The following is a 22,295-nucleotide window of genomic DNA, read 5'->3' on the forward strand; positions in this document are numbered from 1 at the left end:
GCTGCGGTTTCAAGAGAGAAGGTGACTCACCACTGGAATATGGAGCTTGCTCAGAGGCTTGCCATCCAACAGGTAGGAGCCCGTGTAGGTGACATACTCGGCGTAGCACTGGGGAGCTTGGGGAGTGATGTAGCAGAGGATTTTTCTCTTCTCTTCGATCTTTTTCCTGATCTGGAGGTACTCAAAGTAAGGGTTGGACCTGTCACTGTGGTAAGGTTCGATGTCGTCCAGTTTTATAGCGTCGACAATAGCTGCCAGGGTTTGCTGGATCATCTCCCTCGTCTGCTGGGTGGACGTGTTGATCTGCTGCTGCAGCTGCTGGTTGGAGCGCTGGAACCGGCGCTTGCGGGGGTGCTGGGCCTGGGAATCGTCCTCCTCCGTGATGCGGCCTTTGGCACGGGTGGCGGGCGCGGAGACGGGAGGAAATTCCTTCTCGGAAGCGGCAGCGTTCTGCTTGTTTTGGTTGGCGAGCATCTGAGCCCGGTTCCTGGTAATCCGCTGAGGAATCTCTTCTATTTTGGGTGGTTTGGGAGCTTCTGCTACTGGTTTTGGTGCCGGCTCAACGCTTTCTGCTTGAGTGTTGCCCGGAGGTGCATCTGCCTGGGAGGAGGGGGTCTGGCTCCCACCCCGTGCTGCAGCCCCCTCCTGGGAGACGCTGCCCTCGGCGGTGGTGACGGCCGGGGGACAGGTCTGGGAGCTGCTCTCTGCCACCCCACCTGAAGAAGACAGCTCCTCCTGCACGGCCTCCACCTCTTTGCTCTCCACCTGAGAGGACTCGGACGGGGTCTGCTGGAAAACCTGCGCTTCCGAGTCCTCCGCTCCTCCTTTTTCCTCGGCTACGCTCAGCGTTTCTGAGGTGACTTCTTGGGCAGCCACTTCTGGTTTCTGCTCCTCTGCTTGTGGCTCTGTCTCCACGGGCAGGACAGCAGCTGCCTGGCTGGCTGGGGGCTCCTCGGGCTCACCAGATGTTATCACAGATGCTTTCATCACCCCAGCACTCGTTTCCGAAGCTGCTGCCGGGCCTTCTTCTACTGCTTCTGCCTCTGCCATCTCGGTCTCTGCAACGTCCTTGGGTTGGAGTGGCAGCTCTGGCAGAGAGAAGGGACCAAGGTCCAAGTCATCCTCTGTGTTGGTGAAGGGATCAGGCCATGTTACAGCCTCCTCTGTATGTGCCGGAGCCGCGTTATTGTTTTCCAAATAATTGTTTTCTGGCGCAGTGACAACTTCTGCAGGAGGTTCTGCTGGCATACCAGGGGGCTCTGGAGGTATCTCAGGTGCTTCTTCTGGAAGAGGCTTGCAGTTGTTGAAGAATGTGTCTAACCTAGTGGGGGACATGTACGGTGCCTGCTCTTCGGTGTTGGCGACTTCTCCTGGAACTGCTTCCTCAGCATCCTCCTTGACCTCCTCCAGCCCCGGTTCAGACACCGACAGGGGGTAAGATATGGGAGAGATGGGGTAGGGAGTCTCTGTGGGAATGAAGGCGACTGGCGTGGGATGAATTGGCTCCAGGGAACAGAGCGAAGGTTTAGGGGACTCGGAAAACCTCTGGGGAGATTTCATCAGGAGCTCAGAGCCCATGGACCAGGTGACAGAGTGCTCTGAGGGGTTGCCCATCAGGCTGGGAGGAATGGCGGCCTCAGGATTCCTGGCAGGAGGGTTGTCCCACTCGATATTGGTTTGTTCTGGCATACCTGAACTGAAATGGTTTTCCTCAATTGGAGGTAAGTAGGTGGATTCTGGTGGCATGATGGAGGCAGTAGCTTGCTGCTCCTCGGTGGTATCCAAGGGCATGCCAAGGTCGGGGGGAAGAGCACTTTCTACTGAAGGAGCCAGCAACTCATCTCTGTGTGAGGGGGAGGATTTGGCTTGTAAACCAGAGAAGACACTTTCAGGCGACTGGACGACCCCGCTGACAGCTCCTGGAGCACAATGCAGAGCTTCCACCTTGGGTGATGAGACCCCATAATCGGGTGAGTAATACCCAGGAGATAAACACTGGAACTTCTCAGCAGGAACAGAAGGAAGGGGAACTTTCTCCTCCATTATATGCTGCACTGGGGAGTCATAATTTGATGTGGCTGGAACGCTTTGCTGCCTGAAAAATTTATCTCCAACGCTGAATTCTTCTTCAGGTGCCCTTCTGATATCAACTGAGATGGAACGATAAAGGTTTGTGGAGGGTATGGTGCGGGTTGGGGTCTGACTTGGGTTCTCAGGGAGCCCACTGGAAACATTGGTGTATCTGTCGAAGAAGGATGGAGAGCAGGCATTCATGGACATGGTGGATATGGGCAGCGAGTGCTGCGAGTCAGCGCATTCAAACATCATGTCTGTGTAGTCTTCATTGCTGCACGAAGGAGTCCTGGGTGTCTGCATCACCTCCTCGTAGCTGGGACAAGACACAACGGATGCTGGGGTGGGGACTCCCGTGGGCCTGTTCTGATCCGGCCTGGGGGAGGCTGGGAGGATCTCCTTCAGCTGAGGACCTGTTATCCAGTCCTTGGAGTCTGTCCCAACAGCAGGCTGTGCCTTGTTCTCTGGTGACAGTATAGGAGTCAGGGGACCCAACTCCTTGGAAAGCTTCTTGTCCTTGAGCTGATTATCCAGTGCCAAGGGCTTCTTTGTTGCCAGATCCAGACTCCTCTTGCGTGCATCTTCCGAGCTTTTAAGTTTGTCCTTTAATTTGGGGTCTCCTGACCTGTGCCTCATTTTCTCCATCTGCTTCATTCTCTCTTTGTGCCTCTTGTGACGCTCCTCAATTTCCAGGTCTTTCTGGCTCAGCATCCTCTCAAAGCTGGTCATCATCAAGTCACCATCTCCCAGCAGTTTCTCCCTTGGCCTGGCATCTTTCTTGCCGCTGTCTTTGGAGAGGGTTATTTTTTCATTCCCATTGCTGATTTTTATTGACTCCGATTTGTCTTTATCTTGGTTCTCCTTGAGCTTCTCCTTCAGTTTGGTGTCGCCGAATTTGAGGCTGTCCTCCTTTGATTTATCTTTAAAGGTGGTAACTTGAGGACTGTCCTTGTCTTTAAGTGTTGACTTTGGCTCATCTTTGTGATGTTTAAAGAAACCATCTGAGTGTTTGTCTCTGTGCTTCTCCTTTTCCTCCTTCCATTTCTCCTTGTGTTTATCTCGCTTCTTTTTCTCTTTAGCTGTGCTGATGGTGCTGGAACCATAAGTCTTTTCTTTTTCCGCCTTCTTTGACAGTTCTCTTTCAGAATCATTTTTATCTTTCTTTTCAGAAAACAAGTAATCAATGCTTTTCTCTGGCTCCTCATCAGCCTCTCCCTTCATGTTGTAGGAAGTGCTAAAAGTCTCCCCATCCACAGAGAAATCTTTTTCGTAATGAGCTGAATCCTTTCTGCTGCTGGAGTCTTTGAATTCATCTGTTTTTTCCTTTTTCTCTGTCTTCTCCTTCTTTGCTTTTTCTTTTTCGTGACTTTTCTTTGATGAAGATGAGGAATGTCTGTGTCTCTCCTTCTCCTTGAGTTTGTCCTGCAAGCAGGGTAAAGGGAGAGAGTCCTTAAACTTTTCTTCGTTGGCATCAGTAAGAGAGAGGTTAGAAGACTCGAAGAGGCCGGTCAGTCCTGGATCCTGCCCTCTATCTGTGAAGCTGTCAGAAGATATCTCACTGATTTTGTCATTGGAGTCATCCCTATAGTCATTCAGAGCCTCCTCCTCCAGTTTCTCCAGCAGGCTCTTCTCCGACTCCCCTCCTTTCGATGACTTTTTCTCCTTGGAATGCTCTTTATCTGGCTTCTCCTTATGTTTGCTTTTCACCTTGTCTTCACTGGCGTGTTTCTTTTCAACCTTGTCTGGGAGCTTCTGCTTGTTTTTCTTCTCTTGAGTGGAATCGACGGATGTTCTGTCTTTCCTGTCCTTGTACTTCTCCGTTGAGTCTTTATCTTTCTTCTCTTTGTGTTTCTCAAAGGAACTCTTCTCCTTCTTCTCTTTTCCCCCCTCCGATGTTCCTTTGTCCTTTTTCTTCTCCTTGGAGTCCTTATCTTTCTGCTTCTCTCCCGAATGCTGCCGGTCAGAGGAGTACTTGCGGTGTTTGTCGGGGTACAGCTCCCTCTCTGTGGCTGTGCCCTCCTCCTTCTCCTGCAGACTGTCCAGCCGGTGCATGTCACTCCCACCAGAGTCACTCACTTTGAACCCAGTCAAGCTGTAATCATCTCTCTCATCTTCGCTCTCATCAGTGAAGATGTCTGCGATGCTGTACCAGCTTTTCTCCTTCCCTTTCTTCTCATCCTTTTTCTCCGAGAAGTCCTCTCGATCGGCAGAGAAGTTTTTCTCTTTCTTCTCTTTAACCTGGTCGAAAGAACTCTTCCTTTCTTTCTCTTTACTGTGCAGGTCTTTATATTTCTCTTTTGTTTCTTTTTTCTCTTTGAAGCTCTTCTCTAGTTCTTTCTCCTTCAGGATTTTCTCAGGAGCAACTTTTTCATTTTTCTCCTTGTCTCCTTCTTTGGATTTTTCCTTGTATTTTTCTGGCTTCACCTTTTCTTTTTTTTCTTTATCGGGAGCATCTTTCTTCTCTTTTTCCTTCCCAGAATGGTGCCTCTCCCAACTCTCCAGAGCCTTACCACTAAATTCGGGGTCAGACTTATCCTTGAAGAATGTTTCACAGCCATATTCTTTGAAGTCATCTCGATAGGGCTCCTCCTGCTTTGTTTTGCTGTCCTTTCGATCTTTAGAGCCATCCGAGGAATCTTTCCTGTCTTTGTTGGTTTCACCCGTATCTTTTTCTTTCCTTTCCTTGACACTCTCTGCAGAATCCTTCCTCTTCTTATCTTTTTCAGGCAAATAACTAGGGGTACCTTTGTGTCTGTCTGTTTGGTCCTTTTTCTTCTCGGAGCTTTTCTCCACATAGTCCCTCTCTTTCTTCTTTAAGAAAGTGTCCTTTTCGGTTCGTTTCTCGTTGTATTCCTTCTTCTCTTTTGTTTTATTTTCCTTCTTCTTATCTTTAATTTCCTCTTTCACAGGTTCTATGATGAGTTTTGCCACGGTGTCATTTTTAATCTCCCTGAAATCTGTTACTGGAGAGTCCCAGCTATCTTCACCTTTGAAATCAAAGGATGAATCAGAAGACAAGTCTGAAAACCACCTTTCTTGCTGGTCATCTGAAAGGCTGAACTTCGTGTCCTCGTTTTCGGGAAACTGGGTTTTGTTATTAAACTCCTCAAACCCAGACTCATCCCTGTAAATTTTTTCTTTTTTGCATTTTTCTTTCTCCTCCTTGAAGGATTTATCTTTCTCTAGTTTAGAAACCTTCTCCTCCTTCAGCTCGTTCTTCTTCTCGGATTTTGACTGCTTGTCCTTTGACTTCTTCTTTCTCTCCTCCTTGTGTATCCTCAGCTTCTCCTCTTTGGGAGATTTCTCCTTGACAGGTTTCTCTTTTTCTGATTTACTTAATCCTTCTCTGAAGGATTTGCTCATGTCTTTACTACCATCTTTGAGTTTTCTTAATGATTTCTCCTCTTTCGAGGATTTTCCAGTCTCATCTTTAAACAACCATTCCTTCTCCTCTGCTTTAGCTTTGGGGAGCTTTTCCTCCTTCTTGCTGTGTTCTCGCTCATGCTTTAACACTTTCAACTTGTTTTCGACTGGATTTTCTGTCTCTACTATCAAGCCTTTCTCAGGCTTTTGTTTAGAGTCCTCAAACTCAAAAGAAAATGCTTTGATGATTTTAATGTCTTGGCTGATGGGACACTGCCCCTTCTCCTTGTTTTTATGTTTGTGTTTTGTTTTATGCTTTTTGACAACCTTCCCCTCCTTGTCCAGCTTTGGAATTGCTCCATCCACATTGCTATGGAATGAATTCTTTTTCTCAGAAACAGTGTTGTGTGTGGGGTTTTTCTTTTTGTGCTCTGGTTTCTTCCTGACTGGCTTTAGGGACTCCAAGCTCGAGTCCTCGGACGAGTAGTCTGACTCGCTCGTCAGCCTCGTCCTGGTGGAGTCCGATAAGGAACTGACATCTGACCAAGCTGGAGAAGATATGGTTTTCCAATTGTCCGTCCTCCAGTGCTTGGAGTGCTGTTCTGTAAGATTGGGATTATGTTTCTGGGATGCTAAACTCCCGTGAGAAGAGGTTGATGAGGCAGACAGAGAGTTAAACAAGGAGGATTCCTTTAGCACTAGCCTGGAGTCCTTTACACAGCTAGAGCTCTGAAGAGAGTCTCTATCATCCTCCTCACTCTCCACGTTTTCACTCTCTGATTCAGAGGAACAAAACTTGTCATTTTTTTTGCCAAACCGAACCTCTTTGCTTTTCGTCTCCTTCTTCCGCTTCTTTTTTACTTTGCTTTTCTCCTTCTGTGGCTTTGTGCTGGGGGGCTCCCGAATCTTGCTGCTGGGCAATATCGAGTGGGTCGAAAGTCGCAGCTTCTCCCCCGTGCCCACAGCAACGCTGGTCTCCTCCTCATCCGAGCTGTCCGACAGGATGCGGTGGGCAGCTTTCTTTGGTGTAATTGTGTTATTTTTAGTATAAGTTTTCACTTCCATTTTGGGTATAGAAATGAAACTGTTTGCTTTAGTCTCTTTTCTGTAATCCTTTTTCAGTAAATGTTTGTCATCGACTGGCGGGACCCGGTCCTGCTCATCGTCCTCATCAAATTCATACTCATCCTTCACCGGGGTGATGGTTTTGGGGGGCTCCTGGGCCTTGGGCTTGTGCTTCAAACCCTTCTCAAACTCTGAGTCTGTGTTATTGCCATCCACGGAGCTGGAGGGAGCAAAGGAAGGGGCATCCTCCTCTTCTGAGGTCTCTGCAGAGAGAGAAGAACAACGTGTTAAGGGTTGTGAGGAGCTTCAGGGAGGGAACATCATCAGTCTGCTGCAGTTGTGAGGCCCTGCAAACGGCCCTGCTGCCCCTTTGCCTCACCCAGCCTCTGCTCAGCTTGCAGCTGACAGCTTTGCAATGCCTGCCTGGGAGATCTTTTAGAAGGGGACAGTCAGCCACTCAAACCTGCACCGCCTGCTCCTCAAAACAACACCCTGGGTCTATCAGGAGAACTTTTTAACAGGGTTATGGCTGCATGCAGACAGGCCAAGACTCCCCATAAGACTAGAACTCCAACTGGAACTAATTAAAGTGGGACAAGCTCTAGCAGGCACTTGGTGGAGAAACAGCTCAGGAGTACACCTTGAAACATCAGCACTGGTGCAGGCGAGTGTCATGCACCCGAACCTCCTCCTCTCTCCACACAACCTGAAATATTCCCAACATTTCAAAGGTAAGACATCCATTTACCTGCATGGGTTTCCAATCCTACATCTCGACTGCACCAGGCAAGTGATCTCAACGTAGGCTTCCAGGGCAACCATCTAGAGCTCCCAGAGCTAAGGGCTGGGAGTTATGTTGTCTGAATGTGGGTTACAGCTACAGATGGACTCCTGACTGTGGCAGTAGCATGCAGATATTCTCTGACAAGAGTCTAACATCACTGTCCTCTTAAAGTTTCTGCATTAACAGACAGTGGCAGACCACAACCATCACTCTGACGTTCACAAGAAGTCAATCTCACCTGTTGAGCTCTCTTCGCTAGAGGGGTACGTGGTCTTCCCCAGGAGCAGGTTCACCATGGTGGGAGAATTAGCTACTTTGAGAGGTGTCTCGCCTTTCCTGTTGCTTTGATGAGGATTTCCTCCATAATGTAACAACAATTTCACCACCTGAAAATAGAAATTGAAGCTTGAAGATGCTTATGATGTTTTGATTCTGGTCTTTTTGTACAAATTTCATACTTAACTAAAAGGAGGATGCCCTCAAGCTGTCCTCTGGTACCAACAATCATCAATAAGAAGGGAATCAAAACCCAGCAACCCAAACCAACTTGGGCAGGAAAGAAGGGAGAACAAGACACAAAGCCATTCTCTAATCCAGAAGAAGAATGAACACACAGGGGGAACACCAAGTAAAACACTATGCAGCACCAGAGCAGGGAAATTCTTGCCTGTTCAGCAGCAAATAATAACAGAACAAGCAGGATCTCTGTATTTGCACAGTCGCCTGCTTGAAACATAAAAAAAAAATCATCTCACTAAAAACCCAGCTATGAAATCCAGCAAAAACCAACCTTGAAGTGCCCATTGTTGGCTGCATCGTGCAGGGGGGTGTCATCATCCAACCCCTTGGTGTTGACTTCGGCACCTGCAGCAAGCAGCTGCTTTGCGACATCGTAGTAACCCCGGTTGCACGCCTCGTGCAGTGCCGTCCAGCCTGCAAGGAAAGGGACACTCAGATGTCCATCACCTCCATGGAGAGAGTCAGGGACAGGCAGCAGCAACCTCCACCTACAGATGCTGCAGGTCCTGGTGTGCTCAGGGCTCTGGTGGCCAAGAAGATGGACTTGTTTGCCCATGGCAGCAGCAGGAAGGCACCTGCAGCTCTGCCATGCTTACTACAAATGGGTGGTACTTGAATGAATCCCACTTCTCCCTCTGGATCATCTGCCAGAACGGATACAGGCCCAGAAAACAGGAAAGCAAAGTTTTATGAAGGAAATTAAGAGAATTGCCAAAACCATGTGGAACGAAGGTCTCCAATCCCTTCCCCTTCCAGCTCTTTTGTAAGAAAACGCTGCTGCCCAGCTCAGGACTGAGCTTTGGACTGCAGATATCACCCTGAAACATCCTACACACAGTCCTCACAAATATTTTTGTGTGCTCTCCAAAGCACGAAGCCACAGCACTGCAAAACAGGCCCCAGCTTGGGAGGAACCAACCAGCAGGTCTCCACAGTAACCCTGCCTCGAGTTCTCAAACAAACCTCTGAAGAACATGGAATGGAGTATTTTATCACGTTCAAACAGAGTATTTTTAAGCAGAAACTGATCTGAAGTTTCCCAGCAAATGTGTGTGGCTCCTTCAGTGTTTTGCTGATTATGTGGTGGGAGCTCATCCCACCTTCCCTCACCTCCTGGTTTGAGTCTGGGCAGAACCAATTTGCTTTCGAGTGATTTTACTTTTCAGAAACATCTCTTCTAAGAAACTTAGGAGCCAAACTAACTTACTAACTAAGAGTTAAACCTTGAAAACTTGGGAGCATGGAAAAGGGGCACCTGTGACCAGAATTAATCACAACTGCTACTGGGGGATGTTAATCACCCAGGCAGAGGCACAGGCAGAGCTATTTATAGTCCCAAAATCGTGCAAACAGAATGGCAAAGAGCAAAGTCAAGCTCTGGGACGTGCTGGAAGGAAGGCTGCCTCATGCTAACTCAGCCCCACCAGTGGTCCAGGGGTGCATGAAGGGCCCTGTTCATCATCTCATGGCCTCTTTCCAGCTGTTATTCCTCTCCCCATTCCCACCAGGAGAAACTGGAGCTTGGCAGCTCTGCTGAGGAGGAGGAGGAGGTGCTGCTCCTCAGCTGAAGCTCAGGACAGTCAGTATTTCCTCTAATTCAGATATCTGGCTAGAACCTGACCTTACCTTTTACCTTGCACCCCCACGTTTGGTACCTAAAAACAAACTCCAGAGATCTGTAGGCATCAGGCATTCAAATTGGGAGCCGTGACAACATCTGACTCTTTCCAGTATTTTTGTGCACATCCTTTCCTGTATTTCCAATAAAACAGAGCTGAAACTCCAGCTGGAAGTTCCCCTCAAAACTTCTTCCAAGACAACATCCATGTGAGAGGCAAAAGAGCCCAGCAGGTGCTGGTCACAGCTGAGCATCAAGCTCTGGGGGTGGTTGAGGATCAAGCCCAGTCCAGCATCCCTACTCTGAGTGGGAGTGCACTCAGGGCAGCCTGAGAATTTACCTCCCAAACTGATGTTTTTCAGGGATTTATTATTTTGACAAACATGTAGTAGGTGTTTTTTTTTAAAAAAAAAAGGACAGCAAGAGTTTATACCTCCCCAGAGGGAGGGAAAAATCATGACTTCCGCTTAATCCCCTCTTCCCAAGTACCAAACCTGTATTATAAAGAAACCATTTTCTCTGGTAGGAGCCATTCTAGGAGGTGGAACGTGCAAACAGGTGGGAAAAGGTTGGGCTCCGTGGGCTGGTTACCTGCAAAGTCTTTCACATTGACATCTGCACCCTCGATAATGAGCTCCTTGATGCGCCGGGCATCTCCTCGGATGGCAGCTCGGTGCAGCCGAGTCTCTCCTCGCTCATTTCTCTTATTTACTTTATCTTTGGTTTTGGAGGCAGAGTTAGGAGTTCCCTTCTGACAAACTGTAGACTGAGAGGGATGCTTTGGTGTTGTGTCAACTGCATGGATGAGAGAAACAAGAGTCAGAACCTCAGCATTACCAGGAAGCCCTTAGAGGGAGCTCGTGCCACGCGGCTCACCTCACCCCACAGCGCTCGCCACCCCGCGCCTCAACCTCTGAAATCCATGTGAAGACAGAGGAAAAAGCCTCTGTGTGGATAATGCAGATATTAATTGCAGGCTGCCAAAGCCCACTGGAGAGAACTGCAGTCCTGGCTGAAGGCTGCAGGCAATCCCATGATTTAGGAGCAGACAATGCAGCTCCTTACCCTGAAAACCTCAGTTCCTGAGGGATGTGGCCTTTTACCAAGTACATGTGAGGTCTGACAGCCCTGGGAGGAAGCTGCACATTTCCTGGGAGAACTTCTGAACGACTACACAGCTTTTTGCCATTTAGTTCTCCCCGAATAACAGCAGTGTAAGCAGCCAGATCAGTGTTAAGAACAACAAAGTATGTGGCTAAAAGCAGCAGTGTCTGTGTGTAGGATGCAGACGTGTGCATACCCACAGCACTGAAACCCCAGGGGGGTCATGTATGCAACAGATAAAAATTACTAAAATACAAAACCCGTGGTAAACACATTCCAGCTGCTTTGGGGCTCGAGTTACAGCTGCACTGGTTCCATGTCTTGCCCCCTTCTCCACAAGAAGACACATTAGTAAAACCCCACAGAGGATATTTTAACTTTATTCACAAAGCCCCTTCACTGAGTTAGCCTGAGACACCAGCAGAAAACATGAGGTTCTGATGTGAAGGAGGCTCCCTGCACTCAGGGCAGGCTTGGGGGTGGCCTGGATTCATCACCTGGGAACTCTTCTGCTACTGCCTTGTACTGGAAGAAGGACGAGCAGTGGCAGCAGAGCCCTGTTGGAGCTCCAGCATCCCACCCCATGGGGCACGTGTGTCAGCCCCCCTGCACCGTGCCAAGAGGGGCAACTCATCTCGCCACCAGTGAGCAGCTTCCAGAGCTGCCTGGCGGTGCCAGGGCTGGGCTCAGAGAAGCCTGAGAAGCTCTGGCTGTGAGCTCCCAGCCATCTGCCCACACGTCTGAGGAAAACCTCCACCCTCTGGACCTCACCTGGGCTGTTTGCAGACTCTTCTGCTGTCATCTGCATGAGGAGAGCAACTTGCTGGCGCTCCGAGAGCGGGTACCCTGCCCGGATCCCCGAAAGGCCCATTCCGAAGAGCAAGCCAGGCTTCCTGGTGGCGGGCTCCTTTTTAATCCTCTTCCGCTCTGGACCTTGCTTTTCTGGGGTTGGAAAGGAGACACACACACACAAAAAACCCCACACAAACCATGAATGTGGCTGCAACTGAAAACCATGTTTGTTTCTGAGCAAAGTGCTCCCACCTCTCCGATTCTGTTTCTCATGGAAAAGCCAGGGGTGAGGGAGGCAGCCAGGTTGTAGCTAGGACACACACGGCTCCTCCTGCCCATCAGCTCCTCCAACAGCCTCTCCTGGTGCAGGCTTACAACAGTCCTCACCATCAAAGGGGGAGGGAGAGGGTCCTTGGAGGGGCTGCTGCCAGCACTGCACCTTCCACTCTGCTCCTAAGAGCCTCCATGTCATGACATGGTGCTTCCAGGAGCGTACACAGCCTTTCAGCCCCACAGCATGGACTGGAGGCATCTAAAAGCATCAGCAGAGTGCTAACAAGATACAGGCTGACAGCTCAGAAATGTTGTCATCTCACCCCTTCATCATCATCAAATCAAGGACGCTGCAAACAAACCATCCCCACCAACCAAGCCCTGCTGGGATGGTGATGCTGGACGGGTGTGCTGCCTGGGGAGTGCAGGGCTGGTCCTCTGCTCACCCACCTCTGCTCAGGCTGACAGCTGCTTAGCTACATCCAATCCTGCATTCCTCTAAAACACACCCCAAAAAAGGGGAGGAAGAAACCCCTGAGCTGGGCTTGTCATCCCCAAATCCCAGCCTGGCTCACACCTTCAGCCCCATGGGAAGCCTGACTTGAGAGTTTCCCTTAAGCACTCTTCCAGTTTTCCTTCTGCAAGTATTGACCCTTCTCCTGTGCAACAAGATTCAGTAGCCCTTTCTCTGAGTTTTTGGTTTGTTTCATTGAATCATGGAATGGTTTGTGTTGGAGGGGACCTAAAGATCATCAAGATCCAACCCCCTTGCATGGCTATGGTGGGACACCTTCCACCAGCCCAGGGTGCTCCAAGCCCCATCCAACCTGGATATCAACACTGCCAGGGATGGGGCAGCCACAGCTCCTAGGGGCAACGTGGGCCAGGGGCTCAGCACCCTCACAGTGGAGAATTCCTCCCTTAAGACCTCATCTCAATCACCCCTCATCCCATCCCTTCAGGCCTTTGTCCAAAGTCCCTCCCCAGCTTTCCTGGAGCCCCTTCAGGCACTGGAAGGTGCCCATTGCAGCCTTCTCTTCTCCAGGCTGAACACCCCCAACTCCCACATTCTGGCTCCAGAGCAGAGCTGCTCCAGCCCCATGACCATCTTTGTTTGCTTGTTGATGCTGTCCCATGGAAGCCCAAAGCTGCCACACTCTCTCCAGCAGCTCTGCAGCCAAGGCCAGAGTCTCACTGCAGGTACACTGAACAGAATTTCAAGGTGCCAGTTCAGGAAACAAAAAATTAAGTTTCCTTCCATGGATCCAGCCAAGCATGAGGAGGCAGAACCTGTCTCTGCAAGAGCAGCACAGCGATTCCTTGCCAGCAGCCAAGCTGCATCCCTCCTACCCAGCAACTGTCCTAAACCCACCAGGAAGCAGAAGGACGAGATGGTGCGTGCGAGTGGAAAATCCAGCTTCTGCTCCCATCTATTTCTAAGCCCTGACAGGGTTTGTTTATAACCAGGCCAACTGCAGGGCTCCTGCTGCGTGCAAGGGCCAGGGAGGATATTCTGAGCAGTCACAGCTATAAAAACATCCCAGGCAGGTGAGTGGCTCCTCGCTCTCACCTCGCGTGCTCACATGCCAGCTCGAATCAAGGCCGGTTCGATGCTGCTGGAGAAACCTGAGCAGCACAAAACACCTCACTGCATCCCTGATGCCATGAAAAGCCTGTGCACAGGCGAGCTGCTCCAAGCCTCCCCCAGAAGCAGAAGCTCTGATCACAAACGGCGCTTGATTTTCCAGAGAGCAAACCCCACGTGTGACTTGGAAGCACGAAGGGAGTGGGACTCGCCAGGATGCTGCCAGAAGAGTCAGAGGAATCAGGGGGGGTTTATTTGCCAGGCTGCAAGTACCTGCTCCCCCTGAAAAGGAATGCTGTCACCTGGAGTGCTTCCACGCCAGCTGACTGTGCTGCAGACAGGGGCAATTGTTTGAAATTAGAGAAGAGCAGATTTAGGCTGGATGTTAGGAAAAAGTTCTTTACCATGAGGGTAGTGGGCAAATGGAAAAGGTTGCCCGGGGAGGCAGTTGAAGCCTCATCCCTGGAGATACTCAAGGTGAGGCCTGACAAGGCTCTGAGCAACCTGATCTAGCTGAGGGTGGCCCTGCTTACTGCAGGGGGTTGGACTTCCCTTCCAACCCAAATTGTTCTATGTTTTGGTACACTGAGTCTTCCAGCGAGGCACCATAGGTGGGGGCCCACTTCTACTCAAATGTTTGACTTTAAACATGCTTATCATTTTGCTGAAGGTATTTTGAGAATCCCCAAAAGCCTCAGAGGGATGATACAAGGTTTGCAATCAAGGTAATGTCTAATGACACTCTCCGAAAAAGAGGGCTCCAACTCCTAGCAGCTGGGGAGGGGACACCCCACCGAGTACCACCCCATTGTCTGCCCAGTCCCCAGCTCCAGCACCCTGAAACTGGGAGTCAGAAGTGTGTGGGGAGGGGTAGAGATGTCTAAGAGGATTTGCCATGGATCACAAAGATGCAAGCTTAATGACCAGCTGTATCCAGTCCCTTCCCTACCATCCTCCCCATGCCAGGGCAGTGTCTGGCAGCACCAAAAAACCCCCAGATCCTGCAGCCTGCAAGCTCTGACCCAGCTCTGCTCATCCCACAGTATTTGTCATTTTGTCACATTCGATGTGGGTCACCAGCACATGGGACAGAGCCTGCTTTGACCCCAGACAAAGTCCAGTGGGTCAGGTGAAACCACCAGCGGGTGGGTTTAAACTCAGTCACTGGACTTTGTGCTGCAGCAGGGGTTGACTCCTCCATCCAAACTGCCAGCAGAGTAAAAGTCTCCAGCAGAGGAGGGCAGCAGTGTGTGGGGACATCTCCTCTGCTCCAGCTCCATCCCTGCTGCTCACATCTCCTGCATTCTCTTGGCTGTGGAGCTGGCAGCTCCACAACTCTTTTCCCTGCAGGAAAGTGCCATCCTCTGCTGCCCTCCTGCTGCAAAGGTCCCACCCTGAGCTCATCGTTTCCACCCACCTGGGATCAACATAAGAAATAACATCTCCATACCAGGGAACCTCACCAACCAGGCCACCCCTCTCTAAATACAAGCCCTGGAACCACGGCTGCACTGAAGGAGAATCCCAGCCTAATTCTCCAAAGCCACAGTTCAGTCACCCTGACAGCCCTAACAAGAGCTAGAAGATGAAATCGGATCACGGGAAAGTGGATGTTTTTTTTAATGTCTTCAAATAAAATTAAACTCCGTGTGCTTATGGTAAGAAAACAATTTAGCCTGGGCAGTTCCAGGAGCCAGGCTGCTGTGCTGCACGTCCTGGCAGGCTGGCCCCGAGCACAGGGAACCCTGATCCACAGACACAGCTCTTCCCAGCACGTCCTTAGGCTCTGGAGTGGCTGTTCAGAGCAGGCTTGTTAAACCCTGTTGGGCCAGGTGGTGGGTGACTGAATCACAGAACTGTCACAGTTGGAAAGGACCTCTAAGAACACCGAGTCCAACCATCAACCCAGAAAAACCCACCCAGGACATGCCCACTGGAGCGTGTCCTGAAGTGCCTCATCTACACCTTCAGGGATGGTGACTCCACCAGATCTCTGGGCAGCCTGTTTCAGCCTCTTTCATAAAGAAATTCTTCTTAATATCTAGCCTAAACCTCCCTTGGTGCAACTTCAGGCCATTTCCTCTGATCCTATCATTATTTACTTGGGAGAAGAGCCCGGCCCCCCTGGCTCCAACCTCCTTTCAGGGATTTGTAGAGAGCAGGAAGGTCTCCCTTCAGCCTCTTCTTCTCCAAACTAAACAATCCCAGTTCCCTCAGCCTCTCCTCATAAGACTTGTTCTTTAGACCTTTTGCCACCTTGGTTGCTCTTCTCTGGACATGCTCCAGCACCTTAATGTCAACTCCTGGATGCGCTGCAGAGCAGGGGACAAGGATGCTCCAGGGGGTCACACCTCAGCCAGGGACTTTGAAGTACAAGTTCTGCACAAGGGCTGTGTGTGGCAGAGGGCTGCTCTGTGTGTACGTGAGCCCCGTTCAGAATGGAAAGGTTTTCATTAATATTACTCTGCTGCTGCAGGTTGTCAGCCTGTGATTTGCAAAAATTGATTACCAAGTTCAACTGAGAACCCCCTAAACTCCTATTAATTCTGCAGTTGCAGAAATTTCCTCCTCCACAGAACATTTAACATTAAGAAGCATGTGATCAACAAGATAAAAATAAATTAGAAAGCAATCACAGCGAGGCAGCTGAGGACTCAGGCTTGTAGCATCACCCAGGTCCCTGGAAGATGGTTCCTGGTCCCCCTCCTGCTCTGTCTCACCACAGCACTTTGCCCTCCTGGCAGTGAAGGGAATTGCCCTCTGGTCCTGAGGCAATGTTCACCACTTCCCCGATGGCACCTGGAGATGGCACCCAGCATGGGCAGTGTGGCAGAGCTGGGCTCCCCACCTGGCACAATGTTCCAGCAGAAGTCTCTAAGAGGTTTGAAAAGTGAGTGAGGAGGATGGGGAAGGAGCTGCTCCCCACGGATGTGTGCTGTACCACCAGCAGCTCTGCTTCCCATCCTCAGCCTTGGCAGAGGCTCTGGGCTGGCACTCCCAACCCGGGATTAACCGAGCTGGAAAATAACATTTTATTTCAATCTGGAAAACTTTTACTCAGAATCCAGTTTCCAACAGATTTCAAAGGAGCACCTGCACAAAGATCTCTGCTCAGCAGCATCAAGAGCCACCGGCTCCCGCAGGCTGCTCCATCTCCTCTAATTAAATGCTTTTCTGCAACACCTTGCAGCAACATGGAGCAAATTAAGAGAAACACTCACAGCGGGTCAATACCTCAGCAAAGAGGAATAAAGGTTATTTTACACTAAAACCCCTTTGGCCAGGCTATCCACACACCAGCCCCTTGCGTGGAAGCACAGGCCCCAGAGATGGGTGGGGATGTGCAGGCAGGGAGCCCCGTGGGGGGGAACCATGTACCCTGAGCCCAGCGGGAAGGAAGAGCCCAGCCCCACCTCCATGGAGCTGTTTTTAAAAGCAGCTCCCTCACTGCTTGCTTCAGCCTTCTGCAGCCCTCCAGAGCAAAGCCCCATCCTGGCACTGCTGCTGTTTTCATCTGGGGATCCTGCTCGGCTCTTCCCTCGCTGACGCCAGCAGGAACCGCGTGTGCGAGCTTAAAGGGGAAAAGCAGAACCTGAGCCCAGCTGGGGCTCCTCTCCTGCCTTTCATCACACTGAACCCCAGAGGCAGAGCAGGAGCAGGTTCCCAGGACAAAGGGCTTTCTTGTATTAGCCCGCGAGTGGTTCTCGGGACTGAATTACAACTCCGGGTCGTGCGATGCTTGTGCTGCTGCAATGGGGAGCACGAATCTGAGGCTGCTGGGAGGCCATCGGCGGCTCCACGGAGGAAGCAGGGCAGCACCACGCAAGCCAAACCCTCCCACACCCCAGCTGAAATGGGAGAGAGAGGAGAGGCAGGGAAGGAAAGAGAAAAGGGCAGTGATGGGAAATCCTTCAGTGATTTGTCCAACACGCACTGCGAGGTGCTGGCAGGTTTGTGGGGATGGGAGCTCCAACCTGGAGCAGCACAGCTCCTCGCTCCCTACCACGGTGTCTCTGCTTAAACTCCTCCAACGTGACAACGCAGGCATATAAGGTGGTACCCCGAGGAAAAATACCATTTCCAAATAAGCAGCTCCTGCTGAACTCCTCAGCACTGTGCCGAGGAGCTGACTGTCAGCTCGGCGATAAGTCGGGATTTTCAACAGTTTATTTGCCGAGCCAGCACACAAACAAAAGATCAATAGGAATAAATTAGAATGGCACAGAAAGCAAATAGAGACTGCATTGCACCCCCGAGAGACCACACAAGCCTCTGCTTTCCCCGTCCACTGCCTGGCATGCGTAAGAGTGACTCATTTCTACGGCAGGACTTGTAGGGTATAAAACGTTTTGGAGCGTGTCAGCTCCAAGTAGGTTTAACCCCAGCACGGGCAGCCCCAGCTCACAGGGAGCCTGCAGACCTGGACCTCCACGTGCTGAAGAAGACTGATGAGGAGGAGAAAGGTTTATGGCAGCACGACCCAGTCACATCCCAGGGCTCCGAGCATTTAAGCAATGGAGCAATTTAAGCACCCCCGATTTTAAGCACACAGGAGAGTGCTGAGGGGAAGGCTTTGGGAGGACAGAACAGCCGTGTGAAGTGGGAAGCAGAACCATGGCACGGGCAGAGAAACAAGAGAGGGCAGCAGGGGAGCAGGACAGAAGCCAGGTGAGCATGAGGCTGGAAAAGCACAGTGAGAAGGGCAAACGGGGCTGGCAGGAGGGCACGGAGCCCACCACCAAGCAGAGGAACACAGTGCTGGGGCTGCAGAGCTGCACCGGGAGCTCATGGATGTGCTGGAGGACCAGAAGCACAAACAGGTTCTGAGGCAGAGGCAGGAGATGATGTCTGGCTTGTCAGCCAAGTGCCAAGAAGGAAACCGAAGAAGAAAAGGAGAGGAAAAGCCATTGCAGGGTCTGCTTAGGCAGAACAGCAAGGACAGCACCTTGAGCTGCTCCGGAACAGCGGGGAGCTGAGTCCTGAGCTGAGGGATGGAGCAAGTCCAGAGCCAGAGATGACTCCTGCACAGCTAAGCTGGAAGCTTGTTTAGATATCTCATATAAACAATAATATCAGAAGGGTTGGACAACATGATCCTTGATGTCCCTTCCAACCTGACATTCTATGATTCCATGAAGGTTGTGGAGATGTTGGCTTCGGTGGTCAGGAATGGAGAAGAGGTGCTGCCAGGAGGGAACAAGCCCATTTATAACCATGTCAGGTCATACTGTGTGTGGAGCTGAGCCCACAGCCCTCACCACCCACCCCGGCTCCCTGGGGACAGAGGATCTGCAGGCCCTGACCTCTATTAAAAAGCATAATTCAGCTAGAAAGGTTTAGTGCTGTGCAGTGGCCTGGTGTCTGCCTGAGGACAGACACCATGGCTGGGCAGAAACGTGTAAATCCATCTTCTCACTGCAGTGGCCACTGACTACCAAAGTGCTGCGAGAGGAACCAAGATGTTTCTGTCAGAACCAGCCATCTCTATGTGAAACGCAAATAATTCCAATTTTCAGGTCCAGACCTTTCCTTTCCCATGAAACAGAAAAAGCTGGAGGAAGAAGGACTGGGGAGGAAGGCTCCACACAGCCACCCCCAGCCAGCCCTCCCCTCCTGGGAGCTGGGGCAGGACACTGCAGACAGGGCTGATAAAAGCTCTTGTATTAAGGAAAAAGCCATCATTGATAGATTTTTGGTTCACAGAGACACAGCACACTGCAACCTCTCACTCTGCATGTTAAGGAGGTGATGCGGGGCTGGGGAAGAGAGCGGGGGGAGGAGAAGGGAGATTTATGGCAGCTCTTGTCATAAACCGACCTGCTTTTCCATACAGCACTTCCCAGATGGCTGATGCACACAGGGAGTTTCTAAGGGTGATCTGAAGGCTGGTGTTTGCCAGAATATCCACACTGTACCAGCATTATGGAGCCCAGCGAGGAAGGGAGAAGCTCTGACATTCACTCTCTCCCTGGTTGCTAGGTGAGAACAGTTTCTTGACTATTTTAGTAAAAAGGACTGAAATTATACAACCAAAGAAAGACCCGATGCAGCACAGCCATTAAGAGTCCCCCAGCTGCACACATCAGACCCGAGCCAGCAACAGAAAGGGAGCACAAATAACACTTTGGGACGCAGATGCATTTTTTTTAACAGGGCAACAATTTCCTTCTCACGGATCCTCTCGCCAACCTCCCCAACTTGTGACCAACGAGCCCGTTCCCAGGCAGTGTCACTCACAACACTCCCAGGCACCAGGCAACCCAACAGCCAGCTCCAGGAGAGGCTGATGGTTTAGGTCATCTGCTTCATTCCCTAACCTAGTAATTAATGTCACATCAACAGGCTTGAGGGATTAGTGTGAAGGAGGCTGAGAAGCTGCAGAAGTTTCAAGCTCTGAGGCCAGCTCTTGCTGACCATACTGGTGCTGATTCGGGTCTTTCAGCCAGCTATCAGCCCCTGGGTTCAGCCCTGGGTTCCTGGACACGCTCCAAAGCCAGGGAAAGGTTGGTGTGCATGGATCAGCAACACAAAACCTCAGAAACCTGCTGCCTGCTGGGAAAGGAGCTGAGAATGAGGGCGAAGAAGCTGCTGGGCATCCCGGGTCAGAGGGGAGCTGGATGGATGGACATTGTCCTGGCCACGTGCCAGACCACGGCTGGGAGGTCACCAACACCCCCTCCAAACACCGGGAGAGCACGATGGGCAGTCGGGAGGGGTGGCAAGAGAAGGCAAGGTGCTGGAGACATGGGAGGGTTGGAGACACAGAGTATTCCCACCAGCTTCTTACTCCCAGCTACACCTACTCTATTATTCAAGAACTTCAAAGCACGGCGTTGCTTTTGTATCTTTTTTTTCAAAGCAGGAGACAGAAACAGCTCAAGGACTTTTCACATTTCAGCTGTGGGGCCTGCCAGGCTCTCAGGCCACATTCTCAGTGTTCCTGCCCATCCACAGGCCAGCCAGCTCTCCCACCTCAACTCCCCAGGTTGAGATGACCACCAAAGGCCATTGTTATTTCTGACAGCAGGAAATCCTCCATCCTGCCCATCTCCAGTGCCCTGCACCACGGCAGGTCCCCCACCTCTGCCAGTCATGTCACTGCCACCACTCCCCACCCTGCCTGGGCAGCACAGCCTGCTGTGACATTTGGTTCAACTCAAACAACTGGAGTGACATCACCACCACAAAAACTATGAAGTAATGCTGAGAAATCCCATGACCAGAAGCCACAATGCTGCTGAGCCATGGCGCTCATCGCCCTTCCCACCCCGGCAGCAGCAAGAACCTGAATTCCCACCAGACCCCAGTAGGATCCAACCCACTGAACCCCCCCTTCTGTAGCACTTCAAGAGGAATGCAGCCCCCCTCCTTCTGACCCCTGACCCTCTCCTCAGGGGTACTGGAGGGAGAGTTCAGGTTTGGGAAGTGCTGGGCTGGAGAGCTGCCAGAGACACGAACATCTGCATGACAAAATGCTTCAAAATGAGGATTTCTCTGGTGTTTGGGGAACTTTATGCAACGGGAGGCGTTTGGTTGGGAAACAAAGCTGCTGAGGTGAGGGCTGGGCACCCCATCTGCAGCTCTTGCTGACCAAGAGCAGATGATGCTCTATCCAGCCACGGCAGTGAGCACAGAGCTCCAGCTTTCCAGAGGACATTTGTTTAAGCCTATTATTTAGCAATAGCAGGGTGTGGACATGATCTGCACAGAACTTGAGCTTCTCTCTTACGTGCACCAACCACACACAAAACCAGCCCTTGAGATTTCATGGAAGCCTGAGGAGCAGCACTGGGAGGCTGGAGGCAAAAAAACCCATAAGCAACCCTGTAAAGGCAGGATAAACTGCAGCATATTCCTCACTTATTCCAAGTGAATCCTTATCTGAGACAGACCTCCTGCACCCAGGGAGGGCACTGCTGTGGACCCACAGGTCTGAGCCAGCCTTGCTCAGGCTTTTCCAGCTCCCAGGGAGAGCTCTCAGAGGCCAGAATTAACTCACAGTGCTTGCAGATTTACATTAAGTCCTACCTCTCCCAGATGATGACTAAAAGCCTGGAAACCACAGCTCCACCCCGAGCCAAGGGACTCAATGACAGCCTGACATCCAGCTGGGAAAACTGCCTGCAGTCAGGTGGATATCATGACTTCTGGACTGACCTTCCAGCAGCGTTACCCGATGCGGTACGCACGGCACGGAGCAGGGAATAAATTCTACCCGTGTGAAGCTGCTGCCATCAGCTCTGCAGCCCGGGTGGGCTGTGGGGAGCACAGACACTGCACCAGCACTGCACTGGGAATCTGGTGCCACTGACTCAGCCCCTGACTCAGCCGTGGCTCAGCACCGCAGGCACCAGCGCCGGGAGCAGAGCCACGGTACCAACCACCCCTGCCCACCCTCCTGCCACCTCCTGCAGGCAGCTTCCCAGCAGGACTTGTTCCCTTCTCCTGGCCTGCTCCACTCTGCATGCTTCAGAATATTATTGTTTTCTAATATTGATTTTATTTTACTAACTCTTTTCAGCCCAAACCAGGAGCTGGGGAAGGAAGCTGGCTTTGCTGGGGAAGGAGCTGGCCTTGCTGGATTGGTGGCTGCCAGGCAGCACGCAGGCTCTGGGCAAGGTCTGTGGATGTGGGGAGATGCTGCACGAGGGAAAGGAGAAGGAAGGAGAAGTGTCAGGCAAAGAGATGCTGCTCCCACAGCACTGGATCTGTAACATGCACAGTCTGGAGGCTCACAGCTTTATGCAATTTGGGTTTGTTTTTTTTTCCTAAAGATAGTTTATTTAGGTAACTCCGAGGAAGCCGAGAGCTGGAACTGTTGCTCTAGAAACCATTTTGAAGGAGATAATTTAAAAAGATGTAGCACTGAGCCTACTCGACCCAAACCATCCACTGAAGAACAGAGCTGGCCAGCTGCACCTCCCACAGCCCACCCCAAGCCCAGTTTGTATGGGAACAAACCCCAGCTGGTGCTGGGAACTCAGGACCAGGGCACAAGAAAGGTCCTGAGGTTAAACAAAACAAAAAAAAAGAGCTGTGCTGGGGGTGGGCTGCTGCAAAGAAAAACAGATTGAGAACAAAACTGCTTACTTGCTGGCTTTCTGAACACATCAGCACTC

The 22,295-nt window shown here is 51.0% G+C and overlaps 1 protein-coding gene across 2 annotated transcripts in view; it reads right to left on the reverse strand.

Annotated features, from left to right (window-relative positions):
* Positions 1–22,295, reverse strand: part of ANKRD11 (ankyrin repeat domain 11) — a 141,417-nt gene that overhangs the window by 3,563 nt on the left and 115,559 nt on the right. For both annotated transcript variants that reach the window (XM_030457533.1, XM_030457532.1), the window contains 5 exons: positions 11,298–11,468; positions 10,014–10,217; positions 8,076–8,218; positions 7,524–7,671; positions 31–6,764 (listed from right to left, as the gene is read on the reverse strand). In XM_030457533.1, the coding sequence (XP_030313393.1) occupies positions 31–6,764; positions 7,524–7,671; positions 8,076–8,218; positions 10,014–10,217; positions 11,298–11,468 (7,400 nt within the window). The remainder of the gene's footprint in view (positions 1–30; positions 6,765–7,523; positions 7,672–8,075; positions 8,219–10,013; positions 10,218–11,297; positions 11,469–22,295) is intronic.

The sequence above is a fragment of the Calypte anna genome, chromosome 11 (assembly GCF_003957555.1).
Source record: "Calypte anna isolate BGI_N300 chromosome 11, bCalAnn1_v1.p, whole genome shotgun sequence".
NCBI classification, from domain to species: domain Eukaryota; kingdom Metazoa; phylum Chordata; class Aves; order Apodiformes; family Trochilidae; genus Calypte; species Calypte anna.